The following is a 27,577-nucleotide window of genomic DNA, read 5'->3' on the forward strand; positions in this document are numbered from 1 at the left end:
CAGAGGCCTGTGGGAGGGTGAGGGGCCTTTCTTGCAGGAACATCCGGCTCGGTGAGCATCCTTCCTGGGCCCAGGTTCTGGGGCAGGCGAGGCCGTGGGCTCAAAGCAGGGCTATAGGCTTGTTCCCCGGGGCTCCCAGGTACTGAGAGGAGGAGGTGACGGCTGGCGTGGCTGCACTGTCCGGGGTCGAGTAGGTGCTGTAGAGACCGGTCACCTGCAGGTCTGGGAAGGACTGGTCACTGCCGCCGGAGACGGGGGTCAGGCCCGAGGCCCCCAGCTCACAGCCCAGTGGGGAGTCTCCGAAGGCGCCCAGTGTGTCCAGGCTGAAGCCCTCATCCTTGATCTCCTCCCAGAGGTTCCCTTTCAAAGACAAGAGCGTTCATGTCAAATGGACCCGAGTTCGAAGGCCGTCTTGGGGCTGAGGCAGAGACCACGTGTGGTGTTTAAAGTCACGCGTCGCAGGACAGCATGGAGGAGCCAGCGTTCCCGGCCCTTCCCTCTCCACTGGGCGTCCTTGGAAACGTCACTACCATCTCGGAGCCTTGGGCTCCTCGGGAGGGAATGAGATGATCAGAGAACCCACCGCCTAGGATTGAGAGGCTGAAACTAGGCGATGGGTGGGAAACGCTCGGCCCTCGTTAAGTGGTACCATCATGATCAAAGCCAGGGGACAAAACCATGATTTTCCCAGCACGTTTTAACTGCACGATAATCCAGGCGGAGGAGCAGGGCAGTTCAAACATACCCATTTCACAGCTATAACTAACTTGCTAACTAACTAACCTGATACCTTGTCCATTTCCCTCACTAGACACGCAACTCCTTGAGGGCAGAGGATTTCTCGGCCGTTGGCTGGCACACAGTAGGCACACCAGTGTTAGCGAATGGATGACTTATGAGCCTTCACTGAAGCCTGAACTCCCCTTGCTCATTCATTCATTCATTCATTCGTTCCCCGTGTATTGAGGATGACCGTGTGGGTCAGAGTGTGACCTGGCACGAGGTTGGCACATGCAGGTTGAAGCAGTTACTGGTTGAAAGTTTGGGGTCAGAGAGGCCCGGGTTGAAATCCCAGCTCTGCCACTTACTAGCCGGGCGACCTCAGGCCAGTGACTTCACTTCTCTTGGCCTCAGTTTCCTCATCGGCAGAATGGGAATATGAAATGGCAGTGGCCTCCCAGGACTGTTGCAGGATGATGCCTCTGAAGTGCTTGGCACAAGGCCTGGTATACCGCAAGTGCTAACTAAATGCTTGCTGTAATTTGCTAGGATTAGGTGGTTGGGAAGTGGTTTTTGAAGGGACACGCTGTGGGGTAAATGCAGACCGCCCTCCTTTCCCTTGCCCTCCCTGACCTTTCGGGCTGCTCCTCCCCCAGCCTGTCCCTCCCCACTCTGTCCCCCTCACCCGCTTCCTCCAGCCTCACCCTGCAGAGCGAAGTCCATGATGCTGGGGTCCAGGGCGTCCACCTCGGTGTTCATGTCAGTGCTGATGTTGATGAAGTCCACAGGTGCCCTTCCCACGGTGGGCTGGGGGAGGGGGCTGGGGCTCAGGTCCGGCAGGGCATGCAGGGGTGGGGTCTGGGCCGGGGCAGGAGAGTCTGGGGTGAGATGTGCCTGGGGCTGGACCTGGTGGTGCAGGGGAACCGACTGCAGGGACAGGGTCATCAGTGGCTGGGGTGGGAGCTGGGAGACGGCCAGGCAGCTGTGGGCCATGGCCACCGTGGTGGCATGGGTCAGCACGGGGGCCTCAGGCTCCCCTGGCTTGCCAGGGCGTCGGCAGCTTTCTGGCCTGTCCGAGATCAGCTTGTCCAGCTCCTCTGCAGGCAAGTGGAAGAGGTCACTCATCAGAAGCCACCCTACAGTTTCTGGGCCCCAGCCCAGGCCTGGATTCAAATCCTAGTGATTTTAGCAAGCCTCTTGGACTCTCTGACCCTGTCTCTTCATCTATGAGATGGCGCCACACACTGTGCACAGGGTTGTGGAAGTGGAATGAAATCACAGATTACATAGGGACTTTGAGGAATGAGAGGAACCTCAAATAACATTGGCTCCTCCCATGGGGACAGTGTTTTACAGGACAATCCTATAACTCTAGGACTTCACTTAAACCTCATCACAGCCCTACGAGAGGGAGGTAAGGCAGAGATTACAAATCCCACGAGATTGGGACAAAATTTATTAACATACAGGGTGTCCTAGCCACTCCCTGCTGCTAAAGAGACATGAAGCGTTGCTGTGGATTGAAGCTTGGATCCTCCTTAATGCTCTTGGATAGAACAAGACGCAAATTACTCTTGAATTATTTTTGGTTGTTGGCTTGTATCTCATTGACTACAACACAGTTTTGAAACTGGATCACTAGGGTCCCAGGATCTATTTGGGTTGCACCCATTTTAGAAACGAGGACACTTTGAATTTAGAAGGTGAAATGGCCTGCCCTAGCTCTCACACCAGATATTGTGTCAGGATGGGCCCTGGATCTCGAACCAGACCCCGGAGCTCTCAGCTGAGGGCCTACTGGATCCTGCTACGGTCTTTCTCCCCATCTTATTGAATTGTTCATCTCTGAGCTAGACTCCCATCCCCCTTGATATTCAAACCTCAAACACGATGATATTCACAGGGCCAGGCCAAATATTCCTAAGGCTGGGTGGCATTAGCCTCCCATGCCACTCTTTTCCTTCATATGTCACTTGTATGTCCCCAGCTTCCATCTCTTAAGTAAAAAAAAGAGCGGGTACAATATTTTTTTTCTAATCTAAAAGTAATTCACAAACAGGATAGAAGATTTGGAAAATAGAGAAACGTGGAGAATATAAAAATTACCAGTGGTCTCTCCATTCACAGTAAAGATTTTGGTATATTTCTTCCTGTCCGTGTGTATGTGTGTGTGTGTGTGTGTGTGTATACATGTATATATCTATAGATATATACATATGTGTGAGTGTATGTATGTATATATATGTATATATGTACACACACACACACACACACATATATACACAAATGGGTGTGGATATATACTCATTTTAGAACGTGACCATGTTGTGTATATTGATTCATAAGCTGCCTCTTTTCACTTATTGTATTGGGAGCATTTCTTTATATTCCCAAAATATTTTTATCTCTAATACTTGCACGGTATAACATTATATCTATTTAAATAATCCCCTATTGCAGGATGTCTAGATTGCTTTCAGTTTTTTACTATCAGAAATCACTTCATGATGGATAACTTTGTTCATAAAGCTTTTGATCGAATCTTTGATTTCTTCAGTATAAACTGCCAGAGTAGAATAAGTGGACCAAATTGGAGGACCAAGTTTGCAAGCTTTCGCTACATTACTTTGCCCTGGAAAAGTTTCACAGCTTATGTTCCCACCAATTGTACATGATGATGCTGATTTCTCCACATCCTAGCCCACACTGGGTGTTATTGTTTTATTACTTTGGGAATCTGTACTGATGTGATAAGAAAGGTAAGGAAGCCATGCTTTCCCATGGTGGTTTCGTTCGACATGTCTGTGGGAGAAACGGGTTGTTAGCAAGATACTACAGCTTTTCACATTTCTGACCAGACTCTTCAATGGACCAGCCACCATGTAGGGATGGAGAGGAGAGGTGTATTCAGGGGAGGGGAGGGGGGACAGTCACCAGGTGCCCATGTCCCCACCATGGTGACTGGGCTCATTGTGGGATGGGCAGGACGCCGTGTGTGTGTGTGTGTGTGTGTGTGTGTGCGTGCGTGTGTGCGCGCCCACCATGGTGACTGGGCTCATTGTGGGATGGGCAGGACGCCGGGTGTGTGTGTGTGTGTGTGTGTGTGTGTGTGTGTGTGTGTGTGTGTGTGTGTGTGTGTGTGTGTGTGTGTGTGTGTGTGTGTGTGTGTGTGTGTGTGTGTGTGTGTGTGTGTGTGGCGGGGCACCCGGGCCTCACCGGGGTTGGCCATGCTCCGGTGGATGGCGGCCAGGTCCTTCCTCTTCCACTTGTGCATCTCCTCCTCCATCTTGTCGATGCGGGCCAGGTTCAGGGCCCACAGGCAGCCCTTCCGCGAGGAGGAGCCGCTCATCTTATTCTCCACCTTCTCAAAGCACTTGTTCAGGGACAGGTTGTGTCGCACTGAGTTCTTCCAGCCGTCGGGAGCCGTCTGGGGGGAGAGAAGTGGGCCCGTGGGAGACCCCTGCAGGGACGCCCCTCTGAACCCTCTCTCTCCTTAGGGATCTCAGACTCAGGGCTAGAGGGGCAGGGGGACGATGTCAGTGTCCAATGCTCAACCTCGAGTTGGGAAGACAAGAGAGAGAAGGGGGGCATACTGGCAAATGGGAGGGTCCATGCCCTGATTGTACATGGGTCAGCTGCACTTTAGCTCTGGGCAGTGGTTAAGACATGAGGACAAGGCCCAGGGCTGCCAGATCTCCCGCTCTTTCTCTCCCACTCAGGAAGCAAGCAAGATGATGCTAATATGTGGATAACTGGTCGAGTGCATTAAATGCCGATCATTTTTATAAATGCTCATACTTTATTGTTAGGTAACCAGATATTGCAATGCACCTCATACCCTATTCATTTTATTCCCTTTCTGTCTCTCTCTTACTAATGGTCAACCAGGTGCCAGGAGTTGCCAGTGCCTTTACATGCAGATCCTTACTAACCTTGCCAGCTGGGTATCATTCTCCCCATCTTACAGAGGGGGAAACTGAGGCATGAAGGGTGAAACTGAGGCTTAGAGAGGCAAAGGTTCTCACCAAGTCTGTGTTTAGCATCATTATGTTTTACTGAGTCTGTGCTGAATAACTAGGTTGGCCCTCTACCCTTTGCCCCCTGGGATGCCTGGTGAACTCTTCATCCATCAGAGCCCAGCTCAAATGCCCCCTTCTCTTTCGGGATTTCTTGGCCCATGTCTGTGTGAGTGCACATTGCAGGTGTCTATGGACATAACTAGGGGACTAAAAGGGTGGTCCCGTTTGGCCCGGGGCCAATCCTGGGTTCTGGCAGTGCCAGGGAGAGGCCAGAGCTACTCCAACATCCCTACCCTGGCTGGGCCCCTCACCTTGAAGTAGGGGAAGTGCTCCTTCATAAAGCTGTAGATCTCGCTCACGGGCAGGCTGCCTGTCTTGCTGTTCTTCAGGGCCATGGCGATCAGACAGCTGGAGGCAAAATGTGGGGCAGGCCAGGCATGAAGTCACCTCAGGCTGACAGCCCAAGCCTCCTCTGCCAGGAAGCTGGCCCTGCTTAACCCTACTGGTACCAGCCCCTACACATAGTGTTAGCTCTTGATACCTTTTCCTGGCCCTATGTCTTTCCCACCCCCTGACCTTGACCCTGAGCTCAGCCATTGGTACCGATTTGAGAAACCTTGTCTTTTCCTCCTTTCTATCCGTTTCCCATAACTAATGGGCCTTTAGACTTTCACTAGGCTGCTTACCCCCCCACCCCCAAATCTTGTGAGGTACATAATACTATTATTTGATGACTTTTTACATCAGAGGGAACTGAAGCTCAGAGAGGCCAAGCCACTTCCCCAAGACCACACAGCTTGTGAGTGACAAGAGTGGAGTGCTGGGCTCTGTGTCTGGGGTGGGTTCTCAACCCTGGGGGTTGACTGACCACATGACGGTCCTTCCTAAGAATGGGTCCCACCTGGGGGTTCCCCACTCCCCAAAACCTCCCCCTTGGAAGCCTGGGCCACCACACCCAGCTGTCTGAGGTGCCCTCAAGGCAGCCCTCACCCCTCTCCTCCCTGAGGTCCCCACAGTCCCAGCCCCCCTGGATCTCACCTGTATGAATAGATGGGCTTGGGGTAGTGTTTGGGGTGCAGTTCCTGAGATGAATGCACAGCCATGCGGGGCTGGGGGTAGGGAGGCCGTGCCCCAAACGGGGAACCATACAGGCCCACAGGAGCGCACTTCCCACGGGTGGGGACGGGGAAGAGTGGCAGAGAGAGAGACGGTGAGAGAGAGCATCAGTCACTCCGATGACCCCACCCCACCCCACCCCATCTCAGAGAGCCAGATGCAGGGTTTACAACCCCAGCAGACCGTCTTGTCTCCGTCCACTGCAGGGTTTTCGGGGGAGCCAAATGAACAACCCCATGACATGGTGAAGAATGTTATTCCCATGTTCCAGGTAGGTAAACTGAGGCTCAGAACAGTCCCTCGGCAGTCCAAGTCAGGAGTGTCTGCCTCTGAGTCTAGGGCCCCTCCAAGCCCCCGGTACCTGCTGGACGCCCGGGGGTAGCGGGAACTGTGGTTGGGAGGTGGGAGAGTACAGCTGTGGCGGGTCCTGCAGGCTGGATGCGGGCTGGCCCCCCACAGGGAACTGGTTCATTTGCTGGGGCCGGGAGAGAAGGAGACAGAGGGTCAAGAGGGACTCCAGCCCTGTCGGACACCCCCCTCCCTCCCTGACCCCTGTGGTGGCACTTACGCTGGCTCCATGGTTGGTCAGGTGACCCAGACCCAGCATGCCTTGGGGGGCCATGCCAGCTGGGCCATGGAGCAGGGGACCTGGGGCGGCTCCCAAGTGCAGGTCAGCTGCCCTGGCCAAGGCACCTGGATAAAGGAAGCACAGAGATGCCCAGGCTGGGGGAATGGTGGCTGCGGGCAGGGACAGCCCAGTCCCTGGGCACCTCCAGAGAATGGAGCCATCCCCCACCCTTGGGGCCTGGCATATAGTAGGTACTTGACAAATTACTTCTCTGAGTATAGTGGTGGAGAGTGGGCTCCTACCAGCTGCAGGCCACTATCTGCTCTTCTGCCAAGCATTAGCTCAGGGATAGCAGATGTACCCCCTTCTGTGCTGAGCCTGTGACAGACACTGCATCTATCACAGAGTCTCACTGCACCAGCCTGATTTTAGGTAGCCACCTCCAATCAAGCAAAGCTGATGTACAAGATGATCCTGCCTTGGGGCCTTCAGCTCTCCTCTGAGTTCTGGCTGCCACCTGGGCTCATCCTTTGTGTTTTGGTCTGTCTGCCTTGTCCTTCTTTCTGACCAGATCCTTAGCTCCCTGAAAGCCAGGACCTTATTTTATGTGACTCAGTGCTCCAAACACCTGGCATAGTGACAGGCACACAGGAGGTGTGCAGTGATGGAAGGGGCTTTCTTATTTCACAGTTTACATCTATGGAGTACCTACTGTGTGCAAGGTACTTTCTGCATCGAGTCCTCACAACACCCCATGAGGGCAGTTTTATTATCTTTTCATTGCAGATGAGGAAGGAGGTTCAGAGGGGAAGGCACCCGCCCAAGGTCACACGGCTGTCCCCTTGGGGTTCTAGATCAGGGATTGACAAACTATTGGCCACTAGGCCAAATTGGCCCACAGCATTTTTTAAAAATTAATTTATTTATTTCTGGCTGTGTTGGGTCTTCGTTGCTGCGCATGGGCTTTCTCTAGCTGTGGCGAGCGGGGACTACTCTTCGTTGTGGTGCACGGGCTTCTCATTGTGGTGGCTTCTCTTGTTGCGGAGCATGGGCTCTAGGCACATGGACTTCAGTATTGTGGCATGCAGGCTCAGTAGTTGTGGTGCATGGGCTTAGTTGCTCCGCGGCATGTGGGATCTTCCTGGACCAGGGCTCAAACCAGTGTCCCTTGCATTGGCAGGCGGCTTCTTAACCATTGTGCCACCAGGGAAGCCCCACAGCATGTTTTTTTAAATAAAGTTTTATTGGCACACTATACCCATTCACTTACATATTGTGTATGGCTGGTTTTGCACATCAGTGACAAAGTTGGAAAGTTTCAACAGAGACCATCTGGGTTACAGGGTCTAAAATATTTACTGGCCCTTTACAGAAAGTTTGCTGACCCCTGCTACTTGGCCAAGAACAATTTGTCCAATGAAAGATACTCCTGGGGACTTCCCTGGCAGTCCAGCGGTTAGGACTGTGCCTCCACTGCAGGGGGAGTGGGTTCAATCCCTGGTCGGGGAACTAAGATTCCCACATGCCACGCGCAGCACAGAGAAAGGAAGGAAGGAAGAAAGGAAGAAAGAAAGAAAGACTGACTCCTAGGCATTACTTTTTCAACTACGGGTACTTTTAATGTACTGTGGTGATTTTTATTTTCTGGCTTAAAATTACCACGGCATATTTATTTTTAAATACCAAAAGCCTCTCTCTGGTCCATTTTTTGAGTTTCTTTTGATCACTGACAGGCATTCAATTTAGATTTAACAACTTGGTCTGCTGGAGAGAAAATTACACTTATCTAAAAATCTGATTCCATTAATTTTAGCACAGAAATACAGAAGTCTGTGAGAACAATGTATTCCTGCTGGTAGCATCTGTATTTTATTTTAAGAATACAGCTTTATAAAATACAGGAACTTGAGAACCACTCATAAGAGGACAGAAGCAAACCCAGTGTTCGTGTACAGTTACTCCTCCGTCTTGGGGAAGGAAGGCTACCTAGTGCATGCACTGCGGTGATTGTTTTTGTTGACTGTTTTTCTTTGACACTTTCTGTGTCTCTAAACATTTAATCCACTTGCTTTGACTGCAACTAGCTGCTATTTACTGAGCACCTACTGTGTGCCAGGTCCTGAGCTCAGCACTTTCTTCAAAGAAGTCAAAGTACTTAAAAAAAATTTTTTTTGATAATAATTTTTTAAAATTGCAGCGTAGGGACTTCCCTGGTGGCACAGTGGATAAGACTCTGCGCTCCCAATTCAGGGGGCCCATGTTCGATCCCTGGTCAGGGAACTAGATCCCACATGCATGCCGCAACTAAGAGCTCACGGGCCACAACTAAGGAGCCCGCCTGCCACCACTAAGACCCAGTGCAACCAAAAAAAAAAAAAAAAATTGCAGTGTAGTTAATTTACAATGTTGTGTTAGTTTCAGGTGTACAGCAAAGCGATTCATATATATATGTCCTTTTTCATAGTCTTTTCCCTTATAGGTTATACAAAATATTGAGTATAGTTCCCTGTGCTATACAGTAGGTCCTTGTTGTTTATTTTATATATATCAATGATAGTGTGTATATGTTAATCCCAAACTCCTAATTTATCTCTCCTCCCCCTCAAAGTACTTCTTTACTTTTTAGAGGTAAATGAAATAAACTTTTGTAAAGGGTCAGACAGCAAATATTTTAGGTTTTGCCAGCCATGTGAACTGTCTTCTTTGTTTTTTAATAACCCTTGAAAAATGTAAAAGCTTTCTTAACACAAAGGCCACAGGCCACAGGCTGCATTTGGTTCCGGAGACCGTCATTTGCTGACTGCTCTAGGTGTTCAAGATGTACAGGGGTAAGGGAAGGTCTGTCTTTATTTGTTGCTGAAAACTTAGCTCACACAGAGCCTGGCACACAGTGATGAGCATATGAACAAACCACATACCCCTGGGGAAGGTAGAGTTAGTCCCATTTTACAGAGGCAGAAACAGAGGCCCAGAGAGAGAGAGGGTGACCTGGCCAAGGCCACACAGTGGTGGATGGCAGTGCTGGGCATCATCCCTCCCCCGCCACCCCACCTCGCCCCCGCGCCTACCTGGGTGCGCGTGTGGCGCACTGGGGCCACCCAGGTCCACATGGCCACTTGTCACCTGCTGCAGCCTCGGCACGTCCACGGCCGTGAGCCACGACAGTGATTGCAGGTCCCCGGGAAGGTCATCATCGCTGGTGGCGGCCAGGAGCCTGCGGGGAGGGGCAGGAGCTCGGGCAGGGGCGGGGAGCTCAGGCCAGCTCTTGGGGGGCTCGCCTACCTCTGGAATCACCCCCTTTAGCCTCACCTCCCCCAAGCCACCCTAATCCTCCAATCTGCCCACTCCCAGAGATCCCCCTTTGGCAGCCAGATCGCACACCCTCAGATCTTCCCTCCCTTTATTCACTTAACACGTCTTACTTAGTCCCTACCCCCAAGTAATAAACACTAATGTCTGTTGAGCACTTACTATGTGCCAGGTACCGAATCAAGTCCGTCAAGGGTATTAACCCACGGAACACCCCAGTCACCTGATGAGGCAGGTGTTATTATTATTCTCATTTCACAGATGGGGAAACTGAGGCTCAGGGCACTGAGTCACTTGCCCAAGGCCACACGGAACAGGAAGGGGTGGGGCTGGGAGCCCAGCCTGAACTCTTCACCGTGACCCCAGGCAGCCCCTGGAGGTTCCAGTTAGGACCCATACCCACCAACCCTCAACTGATTCACAAGCAAAAGCATAGCTTTCTATGGCAAGAAAAAGTCTGCCCATCGAGGACAGCAGGCAGGTACCCCAATTTGGGGTAACCATGGCTCCCCGGTGCCAAGTCATGCTCGCCCCACAGCTCCAGGGCCCTGGGCCTCACAGCAGCATCCTGCCCGTGTTATAATGTGGCTGCAAACCGGCCAGGAGCCCACACCACACCCAGCACACCTGCGGCCCCGCAGGCCAGGCGCCTTCTGGTCTGTTGCCCAGAGGCCCATCATCCAAATTCTAAACTCCAGGTCTCAAAACTAGGTGTCCTGGGGCCTCAGAGAGAGAGAGAGAGAGAGAGAGATGCAGCCTGTGGTTTTCTCATGCACGTGACCGTGGACCCAGCTGGGGCATCAGCCTCCGCCCCCTCCTGCCATCTGCGTGGCTGCCTCAAGCCTGTGTTCTCTCTCCTTCCCTCACTCTGTCTCTCTTCCCCCCTCCTTCCCATCTCTCCTGCTCTCTCTTTCCTTGTGTTTTAGGGCCACAATTAGCGTTGCCATGGCACCCGCTGCTCGGTTGTAGCCGGGCCTGGGCCCTCAGCCCACCAAGCTGGCATCAGGTGACCACTCGGCTGCCCCGGTGATTGGCTGCCTCGTAGGAAAACAGGGCCTGGAAACGATTTGAAAACTCGGCTGGTCCGTGTCCCTAGCAGCAGTTGGTCCGGCTGCTGTCCCCTGGCGGCCCATTGTGTGACAAACGACTGTTGCCCCCATGGCACGTGGCTCCCATTGTACTGGGGTCTCCCTGCAATTGTTTTTACAGCCCCCCCGGCTGCCGCCCATTTGACCCACTCATAACTCATCTGGACAAGTGACAGCCACAGGCCAGGCCTGGGCGATGCCATCTGTCCCATCAGGCCCGTGGAGACCATGGGGTGAGGCTGAGGGGCAGGGCTTGATGTGCCGCCCGCTGTCGCTGTTGGGGGAGCCTGGCCAGCCCCCACCCAGGCCCCTCCTCACCCCACGGCCAGCCGACCTCCCAGCATCTGGTGGTATGAGCTCCACTCCTGCTCAGTAACCTGCTGTGGCTCCCCAGTGCCCTTGCTGCTCTACCTGGCGCTGGGGCCTCAGGGAGGAGTGGAAATGAGGCCCTGGTGGCAGGTTTCTCAAGAGGGGGGCCCATGAGAGCCCCCTGAATGGTGGGGGACTTGTAAACACACCAGGTTCCTGGGCATCACCACGGAGCAGGGTATCTGGTGGCAGGGTGAATCTGTTAGATTATGTGTTGGTTAAGAGCTTGGACTCTAGGTTCTAATCCTGATCTTCACTTACCTGTGTGCCCTTGGGCCACTGACTTAACCTCTCTGAGCCTCAGTTTTTTTTTTAAATAATGTATATTTATTACTACAAAAGTAATATGCCACAATAACTAATGATCATGAAAGCTGTGAACTATACAAAAACAATTATTAAGAATTTATAAATAACTATAAGTTTAATGCACAAGGAAATAGGTGGACTATTAATACAAAGACTGAGAGACAGTGTTAATTGGGTAACCTTAGAACGACCTTATATCCTTTTTTTTTTCTGTCATATCACTTTTTCTTTTCACACACACGCACTGTATTTTATTTTTACAAGAGATAAATAAACTGATACCAAGCATTGTAAATGGATGACCACAGAGCCTCAGTTTTTGATCTGTAAAGTGGGGCTAAAATAATATTTCCTATCACATAGGGTATGCTGAGGATTAAACATATTGTTGCATGAAAAGACTTGGAACCATGTCTGACTTTGCCATCATTAATATCAATATTAATGTTAATGATAATATTAGCCAAGTCCTCAGGGGACTGGAAATACATCAGAGCTTTGGGCTCTGGGGTCACACAGACCTGCCCCTGCTGCAGCTACCACTAGCGGCTTCCATTTACTGAGCACTTCTTGTATACCAGATGCTGGGCTGCATGACGTGCCCATTTTGCAGATGGAGAAACTGAGGCCCCAAGCTCGCAAATGCTCTGAGCTTATTTCCCCCAGAGTGAGAATCACATAATGTAACTGCTTAGCACACAGCTGCACATGTGGTAGGGGCTGAGTTAATGGTGCTCTTCTGATCGTTCTTTTCTTTTTTTCCTGCTGTTTGTAAGCCCTGTTGGGCCTCCCCTCCCTCATAGCAGCAGCCCCAGCACCCCATGGCCCCACCTCCATGCTAGGAAAGCCCTTTTGGCTCTTCCTCCCCCACCCAAACTGTGCCCATCCCTGGAGGCTCACTTCAAACTCTGTCTTCTGGCCTCTTAATGCCAGTCTCCTCAGACATCACCCGACCCCACCCCTCATTTTACCCATGGGGAACCTGAGGCCGAGAGAAAGGAGGCAGTTTGCTTCCAATGTCATACTCCAGGAAAGGACCAGGGCAGGGGCTCCTGGCTCCCCATGTGGCCCCTCCCAGCCCAGGAGTACCTTCTCCTCCGGGAAGTCTTCGCCACCCAGACCCCAAGCTCAGGGACCCCCTCTGCATCCTGACTGCTCCCTGGGCCAGTGAGTCCTGCCTTGCCATCCCTCTGCCCACATCCTGCCCCTTGGCTCGCTGAGGGCTGGCCCTGAGCCCCCCATCACCCTGTAGCCCAGGACACAGTGACACTACTTAAATGCCTTCTTGGCCAGTTGAAACAGGCTGACCCCAGGCCACCAACCCAGAGAACTGCTTGACAGTGACTGTCACATCCAGCACTTTTAGCTGTCCTCTGCCCCCTTGAGTCCTTGAGACAGCCTCAGGACAGGGAGAGGGAACAGACAGCCCCACTTTACAGATGGGGAAACTGAGGCCAGACTGGCGAAAGCAAACTTGTGACCAGGACTCGAATTCGGGTCTCTCTGCTGCCATCTTGGGCTGTACCTGCAGCACCACAGGCAGAGAGCCCGATACCCTCTCGGGCAGATGCCCCACCCGGAGTCCTGGGCTCTCAGCCGGGGGCTGTGTGAAGGACCATCACCCGGGGGCTGGTTCACATGCAGAGTCTAAGGTCCATCCCAGACCCTGGAATCCCACCCTGGGGCTGGGGGGCCTGGGAAGCTGTGTTTTAGTGCCTCCCTAAGCTCTGGGGGGAGGGCAGCCCTGAGGGGGTGTGGCAGGGGCTTCGGCACAGCTCAGGCTTTGGTTGGATGGATCTGGGTTCAAGTCCTTAAGACCCCCCGTCTGTGAGACCTCAAACAAGTTACTTCCGGTCCCTGAGCCTCCATTTTCTCATCTGGAAAATGGGAGAGGAACAGACCACATCTCCCTGCGTTGTTGCAGGGATCAGATGAGCCAGTGTGTGTTCAACTTTTGGCACAGGCCTGGCCCCCGTTCTCCCTTCTTGGGGGTTTGCTGCTCATTCTGGGGGTGAGCAGCCAGGTCCTGTTCCCCTGCTGCCTCAGGCATCCCAGGGTGGTCTGGTCCCCCCTCCAGTTCAGGCCAGAATGCCTGCTTCCATGTGCCTGACACATGGCCCAGCTGGCCCTGCTGGTCTCCTGAGATGGCTGTGGATGCCCGGGAGCTCTGTGATGGAGTCAGTGGGCCCCGAAGCCTGGCTTATATCCTGCTGCCCGCTAGGCGCAAATGGCATCCAGGCACTTCTTCACTGTGTGTCACAGGAACCAGGTGGTGATGCTCTAGGGCCTAAATGGGAGTGTCCCATCCCCACTGCTGGCCCCAGGGCCTTGACCATCTGTCTCCTTCTCTCCCACCCTCCTCTGCCCCTGCAAAGAGGCAAACAGCCCCCTCTCCACAGTGGCATGTAAAGGTCCCCCAAACCTCTCCCTTACCAATGCCTAGAATTCCCTCATTCAAGGTGTCCCCATGTGCCCCATTCCTGCTCTCTCCTAGCACTTCATTCTAAGTGGCATAAACCATGGGATCCTTGGCAGTTGTGACAAGAGAAAGACTTCTTGGTTCAGGAGCCACCATGGCTTCTGAGCCATAGCCCTTGGAAAGGCACTTAATCCCTAGCCTCAGTTTTCCCACCTATAAAATGGGCACAAATGATAATACGAGCTGTATGTAATATCTTATACCCTGCCTGGGACTGGCTTGCTGGTGTGGAGGCGAAGTGGCTTGTGAACCATCCTGTCATCTGTGAGGGTTTGGGATTATTCTCTGGAGTGTGTGTGTGTGTGTGTGTGTGTGTGTGTGTGAGTGTGTGTGTGAGAGAGAGAGAGACAGAGACAGAGACACCCTGTGTCAGTCCCCTGAGTGGGTTTCTCATCTGCTGGAAAATGATGGGATATTTGCAATGCAAAGAAAGAGGCAAACCCAGCCCCATCGCCCTGGGATCTCCCAAGCCCTGTCCTACTCATTTTCTGCATCTCTGGGTGAGGAGGAGAGCCAGCCCCAGGTCACCATGTTGCTGATGCCTCCCCACCCAGGGTCACCTCCAGAGGAAGCTACAAGGAGAACGAAACTATGAAACTTCAGAGACACAGCTCCTTCCATCTGCTCCCTCCACTCTCCCCACCGCGCCCCCCCTCCAATCTCACCCCCGTCCCTCTGTTCTGACTCTCTCCCACTCTTTCCTTGCTAGTATCTCTGTGTTTGTCTCTGTGTATGTCTCTCTGTCTCTCTCTCTCTGTCACTGTGTCAGTGATGCCCTGTGATGAAGTCCTGGCCCCACTTGTCCTGCCTGGTGACATCAGATGTGCTTCCAAACCTTCCTGAGCCTCGGTTTCCTCCCCTGCAGAGTGGGATAACAATGACAGAGGCAAAGCGCTCACAAGAGGCTCTTAGGAAATGTCCATCCTCTTCTCCTGTCCCATCTCTCTCTGATGCGGCATCCAGGGCCCCCAGATCTCTCGCAGACCTGTCTCCGTCCCACACACTCATTCACCCATCATTCCTGTGTCCCCAGTGCCAGCACTATTTAAAGACACTGAGCCAGGCTTTCAGGGGATGAAAGCAGTTAACCCATGCTCTCACGCCCAGGTAATTCCCACACTCCCAGTGCTGGGGAGCCATGCCCCCCGCCACACCCTTCTGCCAGCTCAGGTGACCCCGTGCTCTGACACGGGTGTAGTGTGTGACGGGCCCTGGGCCCCAGGGTACCAAATGTTCCCACCTCCTCCAGCACCCTCCATTGCGCCTGCGTATCTTCTCTTCTTTCACAAAGGATGCCTTCCCTTCTCCTTCTCTGGACCTGTCATCATCCCCCCACTTGAGCCCCCATTTCTCTGAGCTCCAGGGAGCCCCTTAGTGGGCCACAAGCCTCCACCTTCTGAACCTGGCTGATGTCCCCAGGGAGGACAGGGGCTGCATTCCCAGATCTTGGGGGGCCCCAGGTCTGGCAAGGGATACCCCTCAGCACCTTGGGGGGCCCCAGGAGGCCGGGACAGAGGCCAAGTTCGCTGCTGGGTGCTGATGCTAAAGCAGGATCCTTGTACCCTGGCAGGAGCCATACACCAAGAGCCCATCACAGGGCCGGGCATACAGTGGGTGCTTAATAATTACTCAGATTGGACAAGTGAGCAAACAGATCCAGCTGTCTAGATGCCCCACCCCCACTGCCCTGGGGCCCAGGCAGGGGTGAAAGGTTCAGTGTAATTTAATTTTATAGTTAAATAAAACTGAATCTTATTACAGCCTGTGGACACAGGTTGGGGTGAGTGAGCCCCTGGGGTGCACCTTGTCCCTAATGGAAGTGGGTTACACAACTGATCTCGTGTCATCCTCACGAGAGCCTGATCAGAGAGGTATGTTACCATTACTACCTTCCCATTTGCCAGGTAGGGACACTGAGGCCCAGGAGAAACAGGCCTGTCTAGGGTCCCCCAGCCAGAGCCTAGGTTGATTACAGCCCCACCGTCCTCTCTCCCTGCCCTACTAGAAACAGTTGAAGAAATGTACTCTGTGAGTTCTAGAAAATCCAGGCACTGTGCTGCCTGATAGGAAGCCATAGGTGGCTATTTAAATGTAAACTCACTAAGATTAAATAAAATGATAAATTCAGTTTCTTCGTCACGCCAGTCACATTTTGAGTGCCTGGTGCCCATACGTGGCCAATAGCTTCCATAGTGGACCGTGCAAATGTGTAACATTCCCATCATCGCAAAGCATCCTACTAGGTGGCAGCCTTCTGGAACATTCTTCAATCTTGATGGAACAATCTGTGGTATTTCTACCTTGCCTTAAGACAACTGGACATTTGATTTGGATTTGGACATTTAAGGAGCTGATTTCATGGAAGTTTGAGTTTTATTAGATGTGGGTGTAAAAGTCCTCCACCCCACCCTCCCACCAGTGAGGAAGTTGTGGGGAAGGGCTCTGTAAAAACTGGAGCTGCATATAAGGCAACTCATGAAGTAGTGAGCTCTCCATCCTGGGAGCATGCAAGTAGGAGCCAAGGGATGACCTGTCAGGCCCCTGTTGGATGAACGATGAGCCTTAAGCAACCTCCAAGGTTCCTTTTGATACAAAGACCCTGTAACTCAGGGGAGCAGTCTGCAGGTAAATCCCTGGTTGCATTTCCAAAGTTCTAACATCTTGGGCAAGCCCCTTTCCCTTTCCAGGCCTCAGTTTCCCCATCTATAAAGCCTTACTGGCAGAGTAGAAGTTCCCTCAGGGTCCCACTGGTCCTAGGTCTCTAGGGAGGCAGAGTAGCACCCCAAGGTTAGGAGCAGGTGTGAAGCCCAAGACAGGCAGGCCCGGGCCTGACCTCTTCCTGGCTGTAGGACCATCACCTGCCCTGGGCCTCAGTTTCCCTGCATATAGAATGGGAATAATAATAATAATAATAGCACCTACCCTAAGGGGGCTGTTGAGAATACATTAAGAGTTCATTTAAGCATTATATCAGATGAAGCATCTGATTTCAGTTTAACCTGAAAAAGCAGGTTAAACTATTACCTCAAGGGTTCCAAAGGGGACCCCTGGCAATGCATCCTTCTCAAACCAAGTGGAGGATTTGCCACCAGCAGGGGATCCTCATTAGTGAATAGAAAGCTTTGGGGGCAAAAAGAAAAGAAAAAGACCTAGGTAGCACTCCAGAGTCCCTTCTGAATAAAAGGGTTCACTCGCAGCTCCCCACCCACACAGGAGGCACTTCTTTTCAAAGCTCGGCCACATCCATCTTCTTATTAAAATGCGTGCGCGCGCACGCGCGCGCGTGCGCACACGCGCGCACACACACCACCCCCCCCTACATCTTCTCCTTATTAAAATGCGCGCGCGCGCGCACACACACACACACACACACCCCTACCCCTAGAGGGCATCATCATCCCCTTTCACAGATAGGAAAGGTGAGGCCAAGCCAGGTGAACTCGCCTCAGCAGCCTCTTGGCAGTGGCCCCAGGTACTGGCCTCAGCACCTCCAGGCTGACCCTCCCCAGGCCTCAGTTTCCCCATCTGGAACACAAGGGGGTTGAGTCCCTTCCATCTCCATGGGGCGGCCACTGGGACACACCACCTGCAGGGCCACCTGGGGTGGAGGACTGTAGAGGTGGGCAGCCCACCTCTGCCGGGAAGTGAGATGCTGAAGGGTACAGTCCCATTCTGAGGGGGTTGCAGCATGGAGTGTCTGAGAGGTGGCAGACCCTGGTTAGGAGCCAGGTGGTACCCTGGGAAAATCGACATCAGAGTAATAACCCTTTCTTGTCAGTGCAATAATGGGGCTGCCATTCCTCAAGTGCTTCCTCCATGCTTATCACTTTACCTGTGTTTCCTGTAATGAGTTTTGCTCTGAAGGTTCTGGGCTTATCAGAAGGCCCAGGCCCGCCCTCCGTAATGCTACATTCTGAGCCCATCTCAGCTAGAAAGCCTGGGCCCTGGCTCCCGTGTTTCTCTTTTTGCAGCATTTCAGTGTAGTTTGTTACGAGTGTAGGCTCTGGGGTCCACCAGGCCTGGCTTTGAATCCCACTCAGTCACTTAGTAGTTGTGAGATTTGTCAGCAGTCATCTGCCTCTCTGAGCCTCAGTTTGCTCATCTGTAAAATGGGAGTGCTAACGCCTGTACACATTTCACTGGGGGCTGTAAGGACTGAACGAGATAGTTCAGGTAGGGCGCCCAGCCCATCAATGTGTATTGCGTGCTAGTGGTACAGATTAGTCAACATCCTCCGAAGAGTATGGATTCAGCGTAAAGTGGGCTTCATGGGGAGGTCAAAGTGCAGAGTACCCGACACTCAGGAAGCACCAGCTTCATTCCACAAATTTTTCCTGAACTCCTACCTGCCAGGCCCTGTTCTGGCAGGCAGGCAAAGTTCCCTCTGTCCAAGGAGAGAACTTTCTAATTGACCTAGGGATTCAAAGAAGGGGAAGTCTGCCCCATGGCATGCCCACCTTCCTGCCAGCCCTCTTAGGTCTGCATATCCCTCGTCTCCTGATGGCCTGTGGGATGGCTATTTATCATGCCCATTCCATAGATGGGATGGCTGAGTCCCAGAAAGAGGAAGGGATACCCCTCAGCCACACAGCATGTCAGCAAAGGAGCTGGGATTTAAACCACCCACCCTGGAGCCTCTTCATTCGATGTTCTGCCAGTACGGCTGAAATAAATCAAGATGTAAGCAGGAAGAGCAAACCATTATCACGTTATTTGTAGAAGGATCAGGCTGCAAGGTGCCTCCATGGTGATGGGGCCACTGGTCAGGGGACTTTGTGGTAGCCCTGGGCAAAGTGAGATACAGCTGGAGTCCATGGCTGCCATTCTGCACTGGCCAGGGGACCAAGCTGATAACATTAATTAACAATATCCTTAATTGGTCAGCCGTGTTAATTAATCCCATGGAAGGATGGAAGATGAGCCAGGAGAGTAGGGCACGGGATGGGGTGAGCCCAGGGGGACCTGGATTCCAGTCCTGTCTCCACTCCTAATGGGGGTCCTCGTGCAAGTGACTCAATGCCTGTGAACCTCAGTTTTCTCACATGCAGAACAGAGGTGATAAAAGGGCCTGGACTGCTTCCTGGTTCAGGGTAGGTAAGTCACTGCAGGGCGTGGTACGGTATGTGGCTCGAGTGCTAGGCAAGTGTTTGTGGAATGGATGGATTTCGTACCCAGAATTCAGAGCAACCTTTCAAAAGGGGCATCAGAACTTGTCACTGTCCTTAAAATCCATCGGGGTAGTAAGAGTCGAGCTCCTTGCCATGATCTGGTCCTTGGCCATTTCCTTCCTTCTCCCCTCTGCTCTAGCAAACCTGTCCATCTTTCAGTTCCCCAAACATTCTATGTTCTCTTTGCACATGCTGTTCCCTCTGCCCGGAATGCTGTTCCATGCACTCATTCACAGCTGGCTATTTCTCATGTTTCTGGCCACAGCCTAAAATTTCCCTCCTCTGAGAGGTCCTCCCTGATCACCCCCACCCCTGATGGTCTTTCCTGTGTTGTGTCTGCAGAACATTTAGCATTTTGCCATGAGGTATATTCATTTATACATGTTTCCAGTCTTTCCACTCTAGGAGGGCAAGGATGGAGAGGCTCTCTATTTTGTTCAGCACCCACCAAAGGGCCAGGCACCCTGTGAGCATTTATTCCATACATGCTGGAGTAGGAAAGGGAAGAGGGATTCCCCCACAGGCCAGCCCAGTTCAGCTCCAACACAACTTGTGTTCCCCAATCTCTATCCATTTCCCGCCCAGCTTAGACACCACCTCCCCCAGGAAGCCCTCCCAGACCCATCCAACATCTCCCAGTGTTTCCATCGCCAGGAATGACTAGTGCTATTAGTATCTACCCATGGCATAGATTCCTGAGATCACTCATTAATTTTAACTCTCTTGTCTACTCCTGACTTCTCAGTGAAGAGCCCACATTTAACCCTTTATTTCCTATCTTGGGAGTTCTCAGAATTGAGACAGCAATTGTGCAGTGGAAGGAACATCTGTTTGGGGTTCGAGTCCTATCTCAACCCCTTTGTATCTGTGTGACCTTGGGCAAGTCACTTCACATCTCTGTGCCTCAGTTTTCCCATCTGTAAAATGGAATAAGAATTCCCACCACAGAGGGAAATTGTGAGGATAAGATCAGATAACCTGTAAGAAAGGGCACCAGGCAGGTACTCAAACCACATTTCTTTCTTTTCTCCTCTGGCCTTTCATGGCTACTAGGAGGGGTTTGCCAAGAAAATATTGTCTCTGCGGGAGTGGGGTGTCAGATCAGCATCCCTGCAGTACAGAGAGGCACATCTGCTATGATTATAACCAGGAGGTTTTACCTGCCTTCTGGAGATATGGTTAGTAAGAAATTGTTACATTGTTACCAACTGTTCTTGTTTACGATCCAACCTTTACACAAAAGGGATTAAACATTCCATGGAGCTGTTTATTTAGTGAACATATCATTTGTAATATCCTTCCTAACCGTTTACAGGAAGAAGAAAATCGAATGCCATTTTAGCAAGCTTAGAAATTCCCAACTGGGCCAAGAATGAGCGTAATGTGAAATGATTTGATTAGGAATTTGGAAAAGAGACTCTTCCCTTTTTAGAACTTGGCTCAGGACTTGGTGTGCGTGGGCATGCTGTGTGCATGTTTCTAGGGGTGGAAACACAAGACCCCAAAGGAGGACTGCACCCCACGAAGGCTACCTCTCTTTCCTTGTCCGAGGGTAGGCGAAGGAGCTATTCTGGCCACCCTGAACACCCTGAAGGGTGCAGGGTTGTAAAGATGCTCAGATGGTCACTGCCCCTGCCATATGGAGCCCCTCACCCAAGGAGATTACAACCGATGGGTGGAGCCACTCTGGAATGGGGGTAAACCATCCCCCACACTCAGTGCAGTGGGAGGCTTAAGAGGAAAGGCAGGTGGTGTCCGCCTGCCCTGGTCCACAGGACAGGACTTTGTCATCACTTGAGAGTGAAACTTCCCTGAGTTTCCGTGGATGTGCTATTTCTCATGTGATATTTATCCCTCCATCTCTCCATCCGATGCATATTTATAAAGTTATCCACTGTGTGCCTGGCACTGCGGTTCACTGATGAGAAAACCACTGTCCAGAGAGGGAAAGGGTTTTGCCCAAAGTCACCTCCTTTATTAGAGGAGGGACTGAGGGTCTGGGGAATAAACACCCAGCACAAGGCTCTGTAATGATAACCACTGAGCAGCATGGCCCTGGGAGAAGCTGAAGTTCTAAGGAGCTAACAGCCTGCCTCCTTTTGCAGCTCTGGGCATCCGTTTTCCAATCTGTAAAAGGAGGTTGTTAGATCTGACCTCTAAAACAAGGAGTTAGCACACAGTAAGTGCTTAATAACTCTCATTATTTCCTAGTACCCCTAAGAGTGGATTCCCTCCTAGTTTTGAGCCAAGGGGAAAGCAGCTAACCCACGTTGAGCACGAGCTGTTGTTAGCCATTGCTCAGGAGATCCTCAGCCCCAGGCAGCGGGGATGCTGCTGCCCATTTGCTGTCTAGGCCGGGCCACTGACTCTCGACAGCTCCCTGGGGACAGGGCAGCTGCCTCCAGCTGCTACGCCCCCCACCCTCCCTGCACACAGCCATTGAGACTTAACGGCCAAACTCAGCCCCTGGGGATGGAGGGGCAAGCAGCTGCATGGAGGGCTGCAAGGGGGCTGGAACCAGGCTGCACTAGCGGCCTGAGTGGTCCTCAGAGTCATTCTCTGGAGATGTGGGAGGGGGAATGAGAAGCCCATAAACTTCTCCTGGTCCATTATTCAGGGAGAAAAATGGGAGTGGTTGGAAGGGGTGGGGGAGTCTCTGTATAATCATAAAATCTCCCCTCCATGAGAAAGCACTCTACCCCAGGCCTGGCTGAACACCATTTCTAGATGGAAGCACAGGATCCTCCCAATGACCCACAAATTGGGCTCTTTCATTGCTCCATTTCCCAGATGAAGAAACTGAGGCACAGAGAGGGGCAGTGACTTGTCCAGGGTCACACAGCTGTGAGGTAGTGGAGAAAGTTGCTCTGTTCCAACCCCATGCGCTCTTCACCAGTGGGGCATGGGGGTGGTGGCCATGGTACCCTCTGGGTGGGACAGCCTAGGGTTCGAGTCCCCACTGTCCCCATAACTACTTGCATAATCTTGTAAGATCACTTAATCTGGCTGAGCCTTGGTTGCCTCATCTGCCAAATGGGCACAAGAGTGCTACTCTCATAGGGTGGTTGTGGCACAGGGCAGGCAGGTACTAAAGGGTTAAGAAACCCCCAGCTATTATTATTGTTGTTGTTGTTATTTTGTTATTGTGCCTTCTGTTTATGCTGTTTAACGTAAGAAAATAGCCCTGAATCCACGTGGAAAAGAACAGCTGGACCCGCAGGATTTTTCCAAGATCATATAGTTGGCAAGTGATAGAGTTAAAATTGTTATTTAATCTTTCTAACAACTCTATGCAGTGGGTACTATTTCTGTCCCCATTTCATGGATGAGGAAACTGAGGCTCAGAGGTCCACACAACCAGAGAAGCTGGGATTCTAACTGACTCCAGAGCCAAGCTCCTAACCCTTAGGCTGTCCCCAGCCCACTTGCCATAATTTAAACCCTTTCAGCGCAGAAAGGAAGCCCATAGGTCTTTGGTTGTGCGATCTTGGGAAAACCATTTCACTTTTCTGAGCCTCAGTTTCCTCACCTGTACAATGGGGGCTCATCTGAGCAGCCTCCCAAGCTGGGCATACAGTAGGTGCCCACACACTGCTGTGTGCCTGGCCCACATCTGGGGTCCCAGCCCCGCCCACAGCAGTCTCTCAGCAAATATTTGTTTGAATGTGTGGCCTCATTCGGGACTCAGAAGGCAGCCTTCAGGCTCACAGCCCTCTGGAAACAGCCGCCCTCTAATTGGGGGCTTCGGTCTTCCCTAAAGGCACCGCTGGTGAGTTGCTGTGGCCCCGGGAGGTCAGACAGCCCCTGAGTAAACAGGGCTGATCTGACTTGACAGCCTGCTCTTCCCAGGCCAGCCCCTGTCCTGTCCCCACTCCACAGTCTGGGCTGTGCCCCCTCTACCCATGGACACGGTACTTGCCTTGTGGGTGGGGCACTGGGAACCAGGGCAGCCCTTCAGTGGCTCAAGGGAGAGAGGCTGGGATACTTCCTTTTTCTCCTCCTCCCTCCCTTTGCTGGTGACCTTGGACAAGCCCTTTCTCCTTGCTTGGGGGGCATTTCCTGGAGCCCTGTTAAGACCACTGGAGGAGAAGCAATAACTGCTATTGTCCTCAACATCTACCCAGTTGCCCAGTCTCTCACCCAGGCGGGGACAAAAAACTGCAGGTTTTCAGTGGTCCCATTGCCCCACGCCACAAGTCACACACCCTCAGAGAGACCACCTTCGAAACCAAAATCTTCTAGCTCTCCTGCAAAATCACAGAATTTAATGTAACCATAGCTCTTGGTCAATTTCAGAAACCATAACCAGCACATAAACACTTTAAACAATTCAAAAAGATATCATTTGTTATTGTTGAAGCCCTCACCTGTATTCCTGTGGAGAGGGGTGGTGATTTTGCCCTGAGTTTCGAATAATTCCTGACATCATGGATGAGATGTCACTTTCTATCATCTCCTTGGGGAAAAGACAAGCAGAAAACAAAGCTCCCATCAGCAACGATGTGGACAGGGCAGAAAACTCATAGGTTTCCCACAATTCAGAAGGATGGAGCTCAAACAACTAACAGAACTCTTTAAAAAAAAAAAATTGTAAAGCAATTGTATTCCAATAAAGATAAACGAAAAAAAAGTACTAGAGGATTCCTGGGTGTCACAGGTCACTTTCCCAGGGCAATTCTACAGGGTTTTAGAAGCAAATGAAGAGAACGGAATGAAATTCCAGGTTCTTTCAAATTAATGGGGGAAGGGCAGAGGAAGGCTCTAGAATCCAAATGTCAAGTCTTGGATAATGTGGACTTGCAAAATAGGAATCAGAAAAACCTGATTCCCTTCCAAGCCTAGTATTTTCAACCACAGCTCGGCTTGACCACTTTGGAAAAAATAAACAAAAAAGGACAGTTTGATGTGTCATGTATGTTTCTCTGGGGGAGCCAAATTCCCACTTGCAAAGGGAATAATCTCCGCAGGGCTCCCGCCCTGGAAATGCCTTCAAAAATGCCACATGTCCAACTCCCCACTCCACCTCCTCACCCCCCGCTGCACACAAACTTAACCTTTAAAAGAAATCTTCCCTAAGTTTCTCAAACTCTGAGGCTGAAACGAACACAGAAACCCACTAGACTCTCAGATCCGCCCCCAAAGTCATCAAGGACCCGTGGAAAGGAGAAAAGGGGAGTAAAGAGAGGCAGCTCCCCGCGGCCCCTGCCCCGGGTCTCCCCTCAGGAAACGCAATGCAGGGCACTGCCCGGGAGGAGGGAGCAAAGCCGACCCTGCAAGGCGGTACCTGGAGCCGATCCTCGCTGGGCCGCCGCCGCAGGCGCTCCTGGGGCGGGATGGGGTTTCTGAGGGGGGCTCCCTCGCGCTCGCCCCTCGCGTTCTGCAATTTGGCCGCCGTCGCAGCTCGAACCGTTTTTAAATTTCCCTCTCTGGAGCTGTCCAGCTCAGAGCATGCGCAGTAGCTGTGCGGGGGGCTTTTCCCCAAGGGTCAGTTACAGGGCAGGGTCAAGGGGATTGCAACGGGCGTTTCCCAGCAGCAGCGAGCCTTGCACGCCCCGTGGCTCCGGGTGGGGTGTGGCGCAGGGGTAGGGACACCCCTCTTCAAACTTTGCCAGCAGTGGCCCCGGCTGCACGCCTGCGAGCATGCGTTGAGGAGCAGTGGGAGGGTGATTTAGGCCAAAAGAATTAAGTCGCAAAAGGATGCTGGGTGCATTAAAATTTGCAATCCGTCACTACCCAGGGGAAAAGGAGGTGGGTGGTGTGGAGATCTGTTGCAGCCCCCTCTCTTCCCCAAAGGGGGGATGGGCCAGGAGGCCGAGTCGGGGCTCCAGGTAGACGCTGATTCGGGCCACCTGTCTCTTTAAGAAAGTTGCGCCCGCGCGGATGGGCGCGGCGCGTGGCCGGAGGGAGCTCTCGGGGCCGGGAGCGCTCGTGCCGGGTGCCTCCACCTGCTGGGACCGCTGGGGGTTGGGGGTGGTGCGGGCCGGGCCGGGCGCGGGGCGTTTCGGGTCTGCGCGCCGCGCCCCCCTGTCCCGCGTGGAGAGTGAGTCGGCCCAGAGCGAGCGTGGCTGGGCCAGCGGCTGTGGTGGAGGCTGCGATGCTCGGGGTCCCGGGCGGCCAGCGGATCGCAGCCGAGCCGTTGGGAGCCGCGGCCCGCCGGTGCGCCCGCGCTCCCGCCTTCCCCGCCGCCCGGCCCGCGCCGCCGGCTGCCCCGCCCCGCGCCCGCCGCGGGAAAGGTGGCGCGGACCGCGGGCGGCGGCGGGGTCGAGCGCGGACAAAGGTCTCCCCAGACGCCTTAGAAGTGGGGCTTGAGTTAGTTTGATCCCCCGAGAAAGCTTGCATTTTCAACTCCCTCCCTCTTGAGCCTCTATTGGAATAGTTTGGAATGATAACAACAGCAATAATAGTCACAGTCATCCTTTATTTGCTTATTTCTGCCGCCTCGTTTATCCTTCACACCATCCCCTTAGGGGAGAGGATGGTCCCCTTTTGGCACAGAGGGAAACTGAAGCTCTGGGCGGTAATGAGTGGACAAGGGCGCACGGGCAGAGTGGGGATTCGAACTAGGCCACGGAGACTCCACAGCCTCTGCCCCTGCATGTGGATATTCGACTCAAATCTGCGCCTCTGGCCGAGTCAGGCCGGGCATCCAGTGCTTCTTGGGTTTCTCCAGGCTGTCCTCACGTTGTTTATTTATCCCGTAGCGGGCAGGGGAACCGCGTCTCCGCGCCTGTGGTTGGGAAGCCTTTCCGACCCACTGTTTACTTTCAAGAAGGAGCCGGGACTGCCTAGGCTGGGTATACAGTACCTGGATTTCATTTTTCATTCTGGTGGGCTGTGACCTTGGCGCTGCTCCTTGTCCCGAATGGTTTTCTTGTAGCACCTGGGCGCCCTTGTTCCTTTCTTCTCCGCCAGAAGTAAATAGATCAGCTTGCATTCTCTAGGGGGGAAATGTAATTTACAGATGTTAGTTAAGGTCATGGTCATGAAACGTCTCAGTTTTCATCTCTCTGCGACCTGCATATATTGAAAATGTGTATTTTGACCGGTTCTAGTTTACATTGTAGCAATGTAGTTTACTACGTTACTAATGTAGCAATGTAGTTTATACATTGCTTTGAATGTCCCCGAATGACCTCCAATTAATTCAAAGGTTAAGTTGTAAGCATGCAAAGCATTTGGGTTTATTTCTGTTCATCCTTAATGGAATTGTCAGTAAATAGTGTGGGAGGGGTGGGGGGTTGACGTGACAACCTCCTTTTGAAGTAACAGTCCTTTTCATCCAGGTATAATTTTATATCTTTAGAGTGGTTTGGAAAGAAAGTCTCCCTCTGAAACCTGGTGGAGTCAGTAAAGCTTTTAAAATAAAAGGCAGACAATCTGAGTTCTGTAGATTCATGCACTATGGAGAAAAAAGAGCAAAGACCTTCCACTAAAATAAAACATTTTTTAAAAATAGAGGTTCAGTTTGTCCTGGGCAGTCCTCAAAACCCCCCTTTTTTCCTTAGGAACTTGGCCTCTCTGCAGGGATTTTTGGTTAGCAACTGTATCATTTCCCTAAAGAGTTGAGCTTTTGAGTTCTTTGCTTCAGGGTTGGTTGGTGACAATATTGCCACTCAAACGCCTCCTGTTAGAGTTATTCAGAAAACCCAGGTAACTTAGCAGAAATCCTTCTTTTGTTAGGTTAATGTATTTTCCCTTTTATAAATGTATGGTATTTCTCAAGCCTGCTGAATTATAAGAGTCACCTGGGGTGAAATTAGAACCATAAAAGGGAAGAGCTGGGGAATTCTTGTTTTGTAACAAGTCTCGGGTGATTCTCTGATTGAATAAACATGGGCACCTGTACCAGGTGATCTTACTGAATTACATAAAGATGGCCATTTTCTGTTTTAAATGAAAGAATGTGAAATTCACCTGTTTCCATGGCTATATAGCACCTTATCATTTGCTTCTGGCTACGGAGAGCCACAGTTCGATTCTGATTTTGCAGATGGATCTGTTTCCCTGCTAGCAAGATTTCCAAAAGCCTCAACAGTTCATCAGTCCTCTGGTTATAAAGGAAAGGCAGAAGAGAGCAAAAACAATAGGTATATGGCTTTTCTGCTTACGCTCTGGTTTGATGTAGCAGAGAATGTTCCAACTTGGGCTGGTACTTCTGAAGTTTTGGGAGTTAAGCAGTAGATTATTTGCCTGGTCTGTTCTGAGCTAGGGTGCCCAAGGCTATGTAAGAAATGTTTGTTTGAGATGTTGTTGATGAGCTTAAAACCAACTCAGTCATAACTGGGAAGACCAGTTCCTCATAGGCAGTGTGTAGGAACAGTGCTGCTATTGAAGAATTAAAAACTACTCACTCACTTAGTAAGTTTAAAGCAGGCTTTGTTTGACCAGAAAGCAGCTTGATATTATTACAGGCTATGACTATTTCTTCTTTT

General features: G+C 51.9%; 1 protein-coding gene across 1 annotated transcript; it reads right to left on the reverse strand.

Moving 5' to 3' along the window:
- Positions 1 to 100: 100 nt before the first annotated feature.
- On the reverse strand, positions 101 to 23,857 carry FOXN4 (forkhead box N4; the record flags this gene model as incomplete). The annotated part of the gene is made up of 9 exons (XM_082641191.1): positions 23,513 to 23,857; positions 9,492 to 9,637; positions 6,424 to 6,548; positions 6,217 to 6,327; positions 5,778 to 5,905; positions 5,051 to 5,147; positions 3,937 to 4,147; positions 1,425 to 1,817; positions 101 to 360 (listed from the first exon to the last, which is right to left on the reverse strand). Exons 1-9 carry the CDS (start codon positions 23,635 to 23,637, stop codon positions 101 to 103), a joined length of 1,596 nt encoding a protein of 531 aa, XP_082497317.1. The 5' UTR covers positions 23,638 to 23,857.
- Positions 23,858 to 27,577: the final 3,720 nt, after the last annotated feature.

This window comes from Mesoplodon mirus, assembly GCF_964341445.2.
Source record: "Mesoplodon mirus genome assembly, chromosome: 13".
Classification (NCBI taxonomy): domain Eukaryota; kingdom Metazoa; phylum Chordata; class Mammalia; order Artiodactyla; family Ziphiidae; genus Mesoplodon; species Mesoplodon mirus.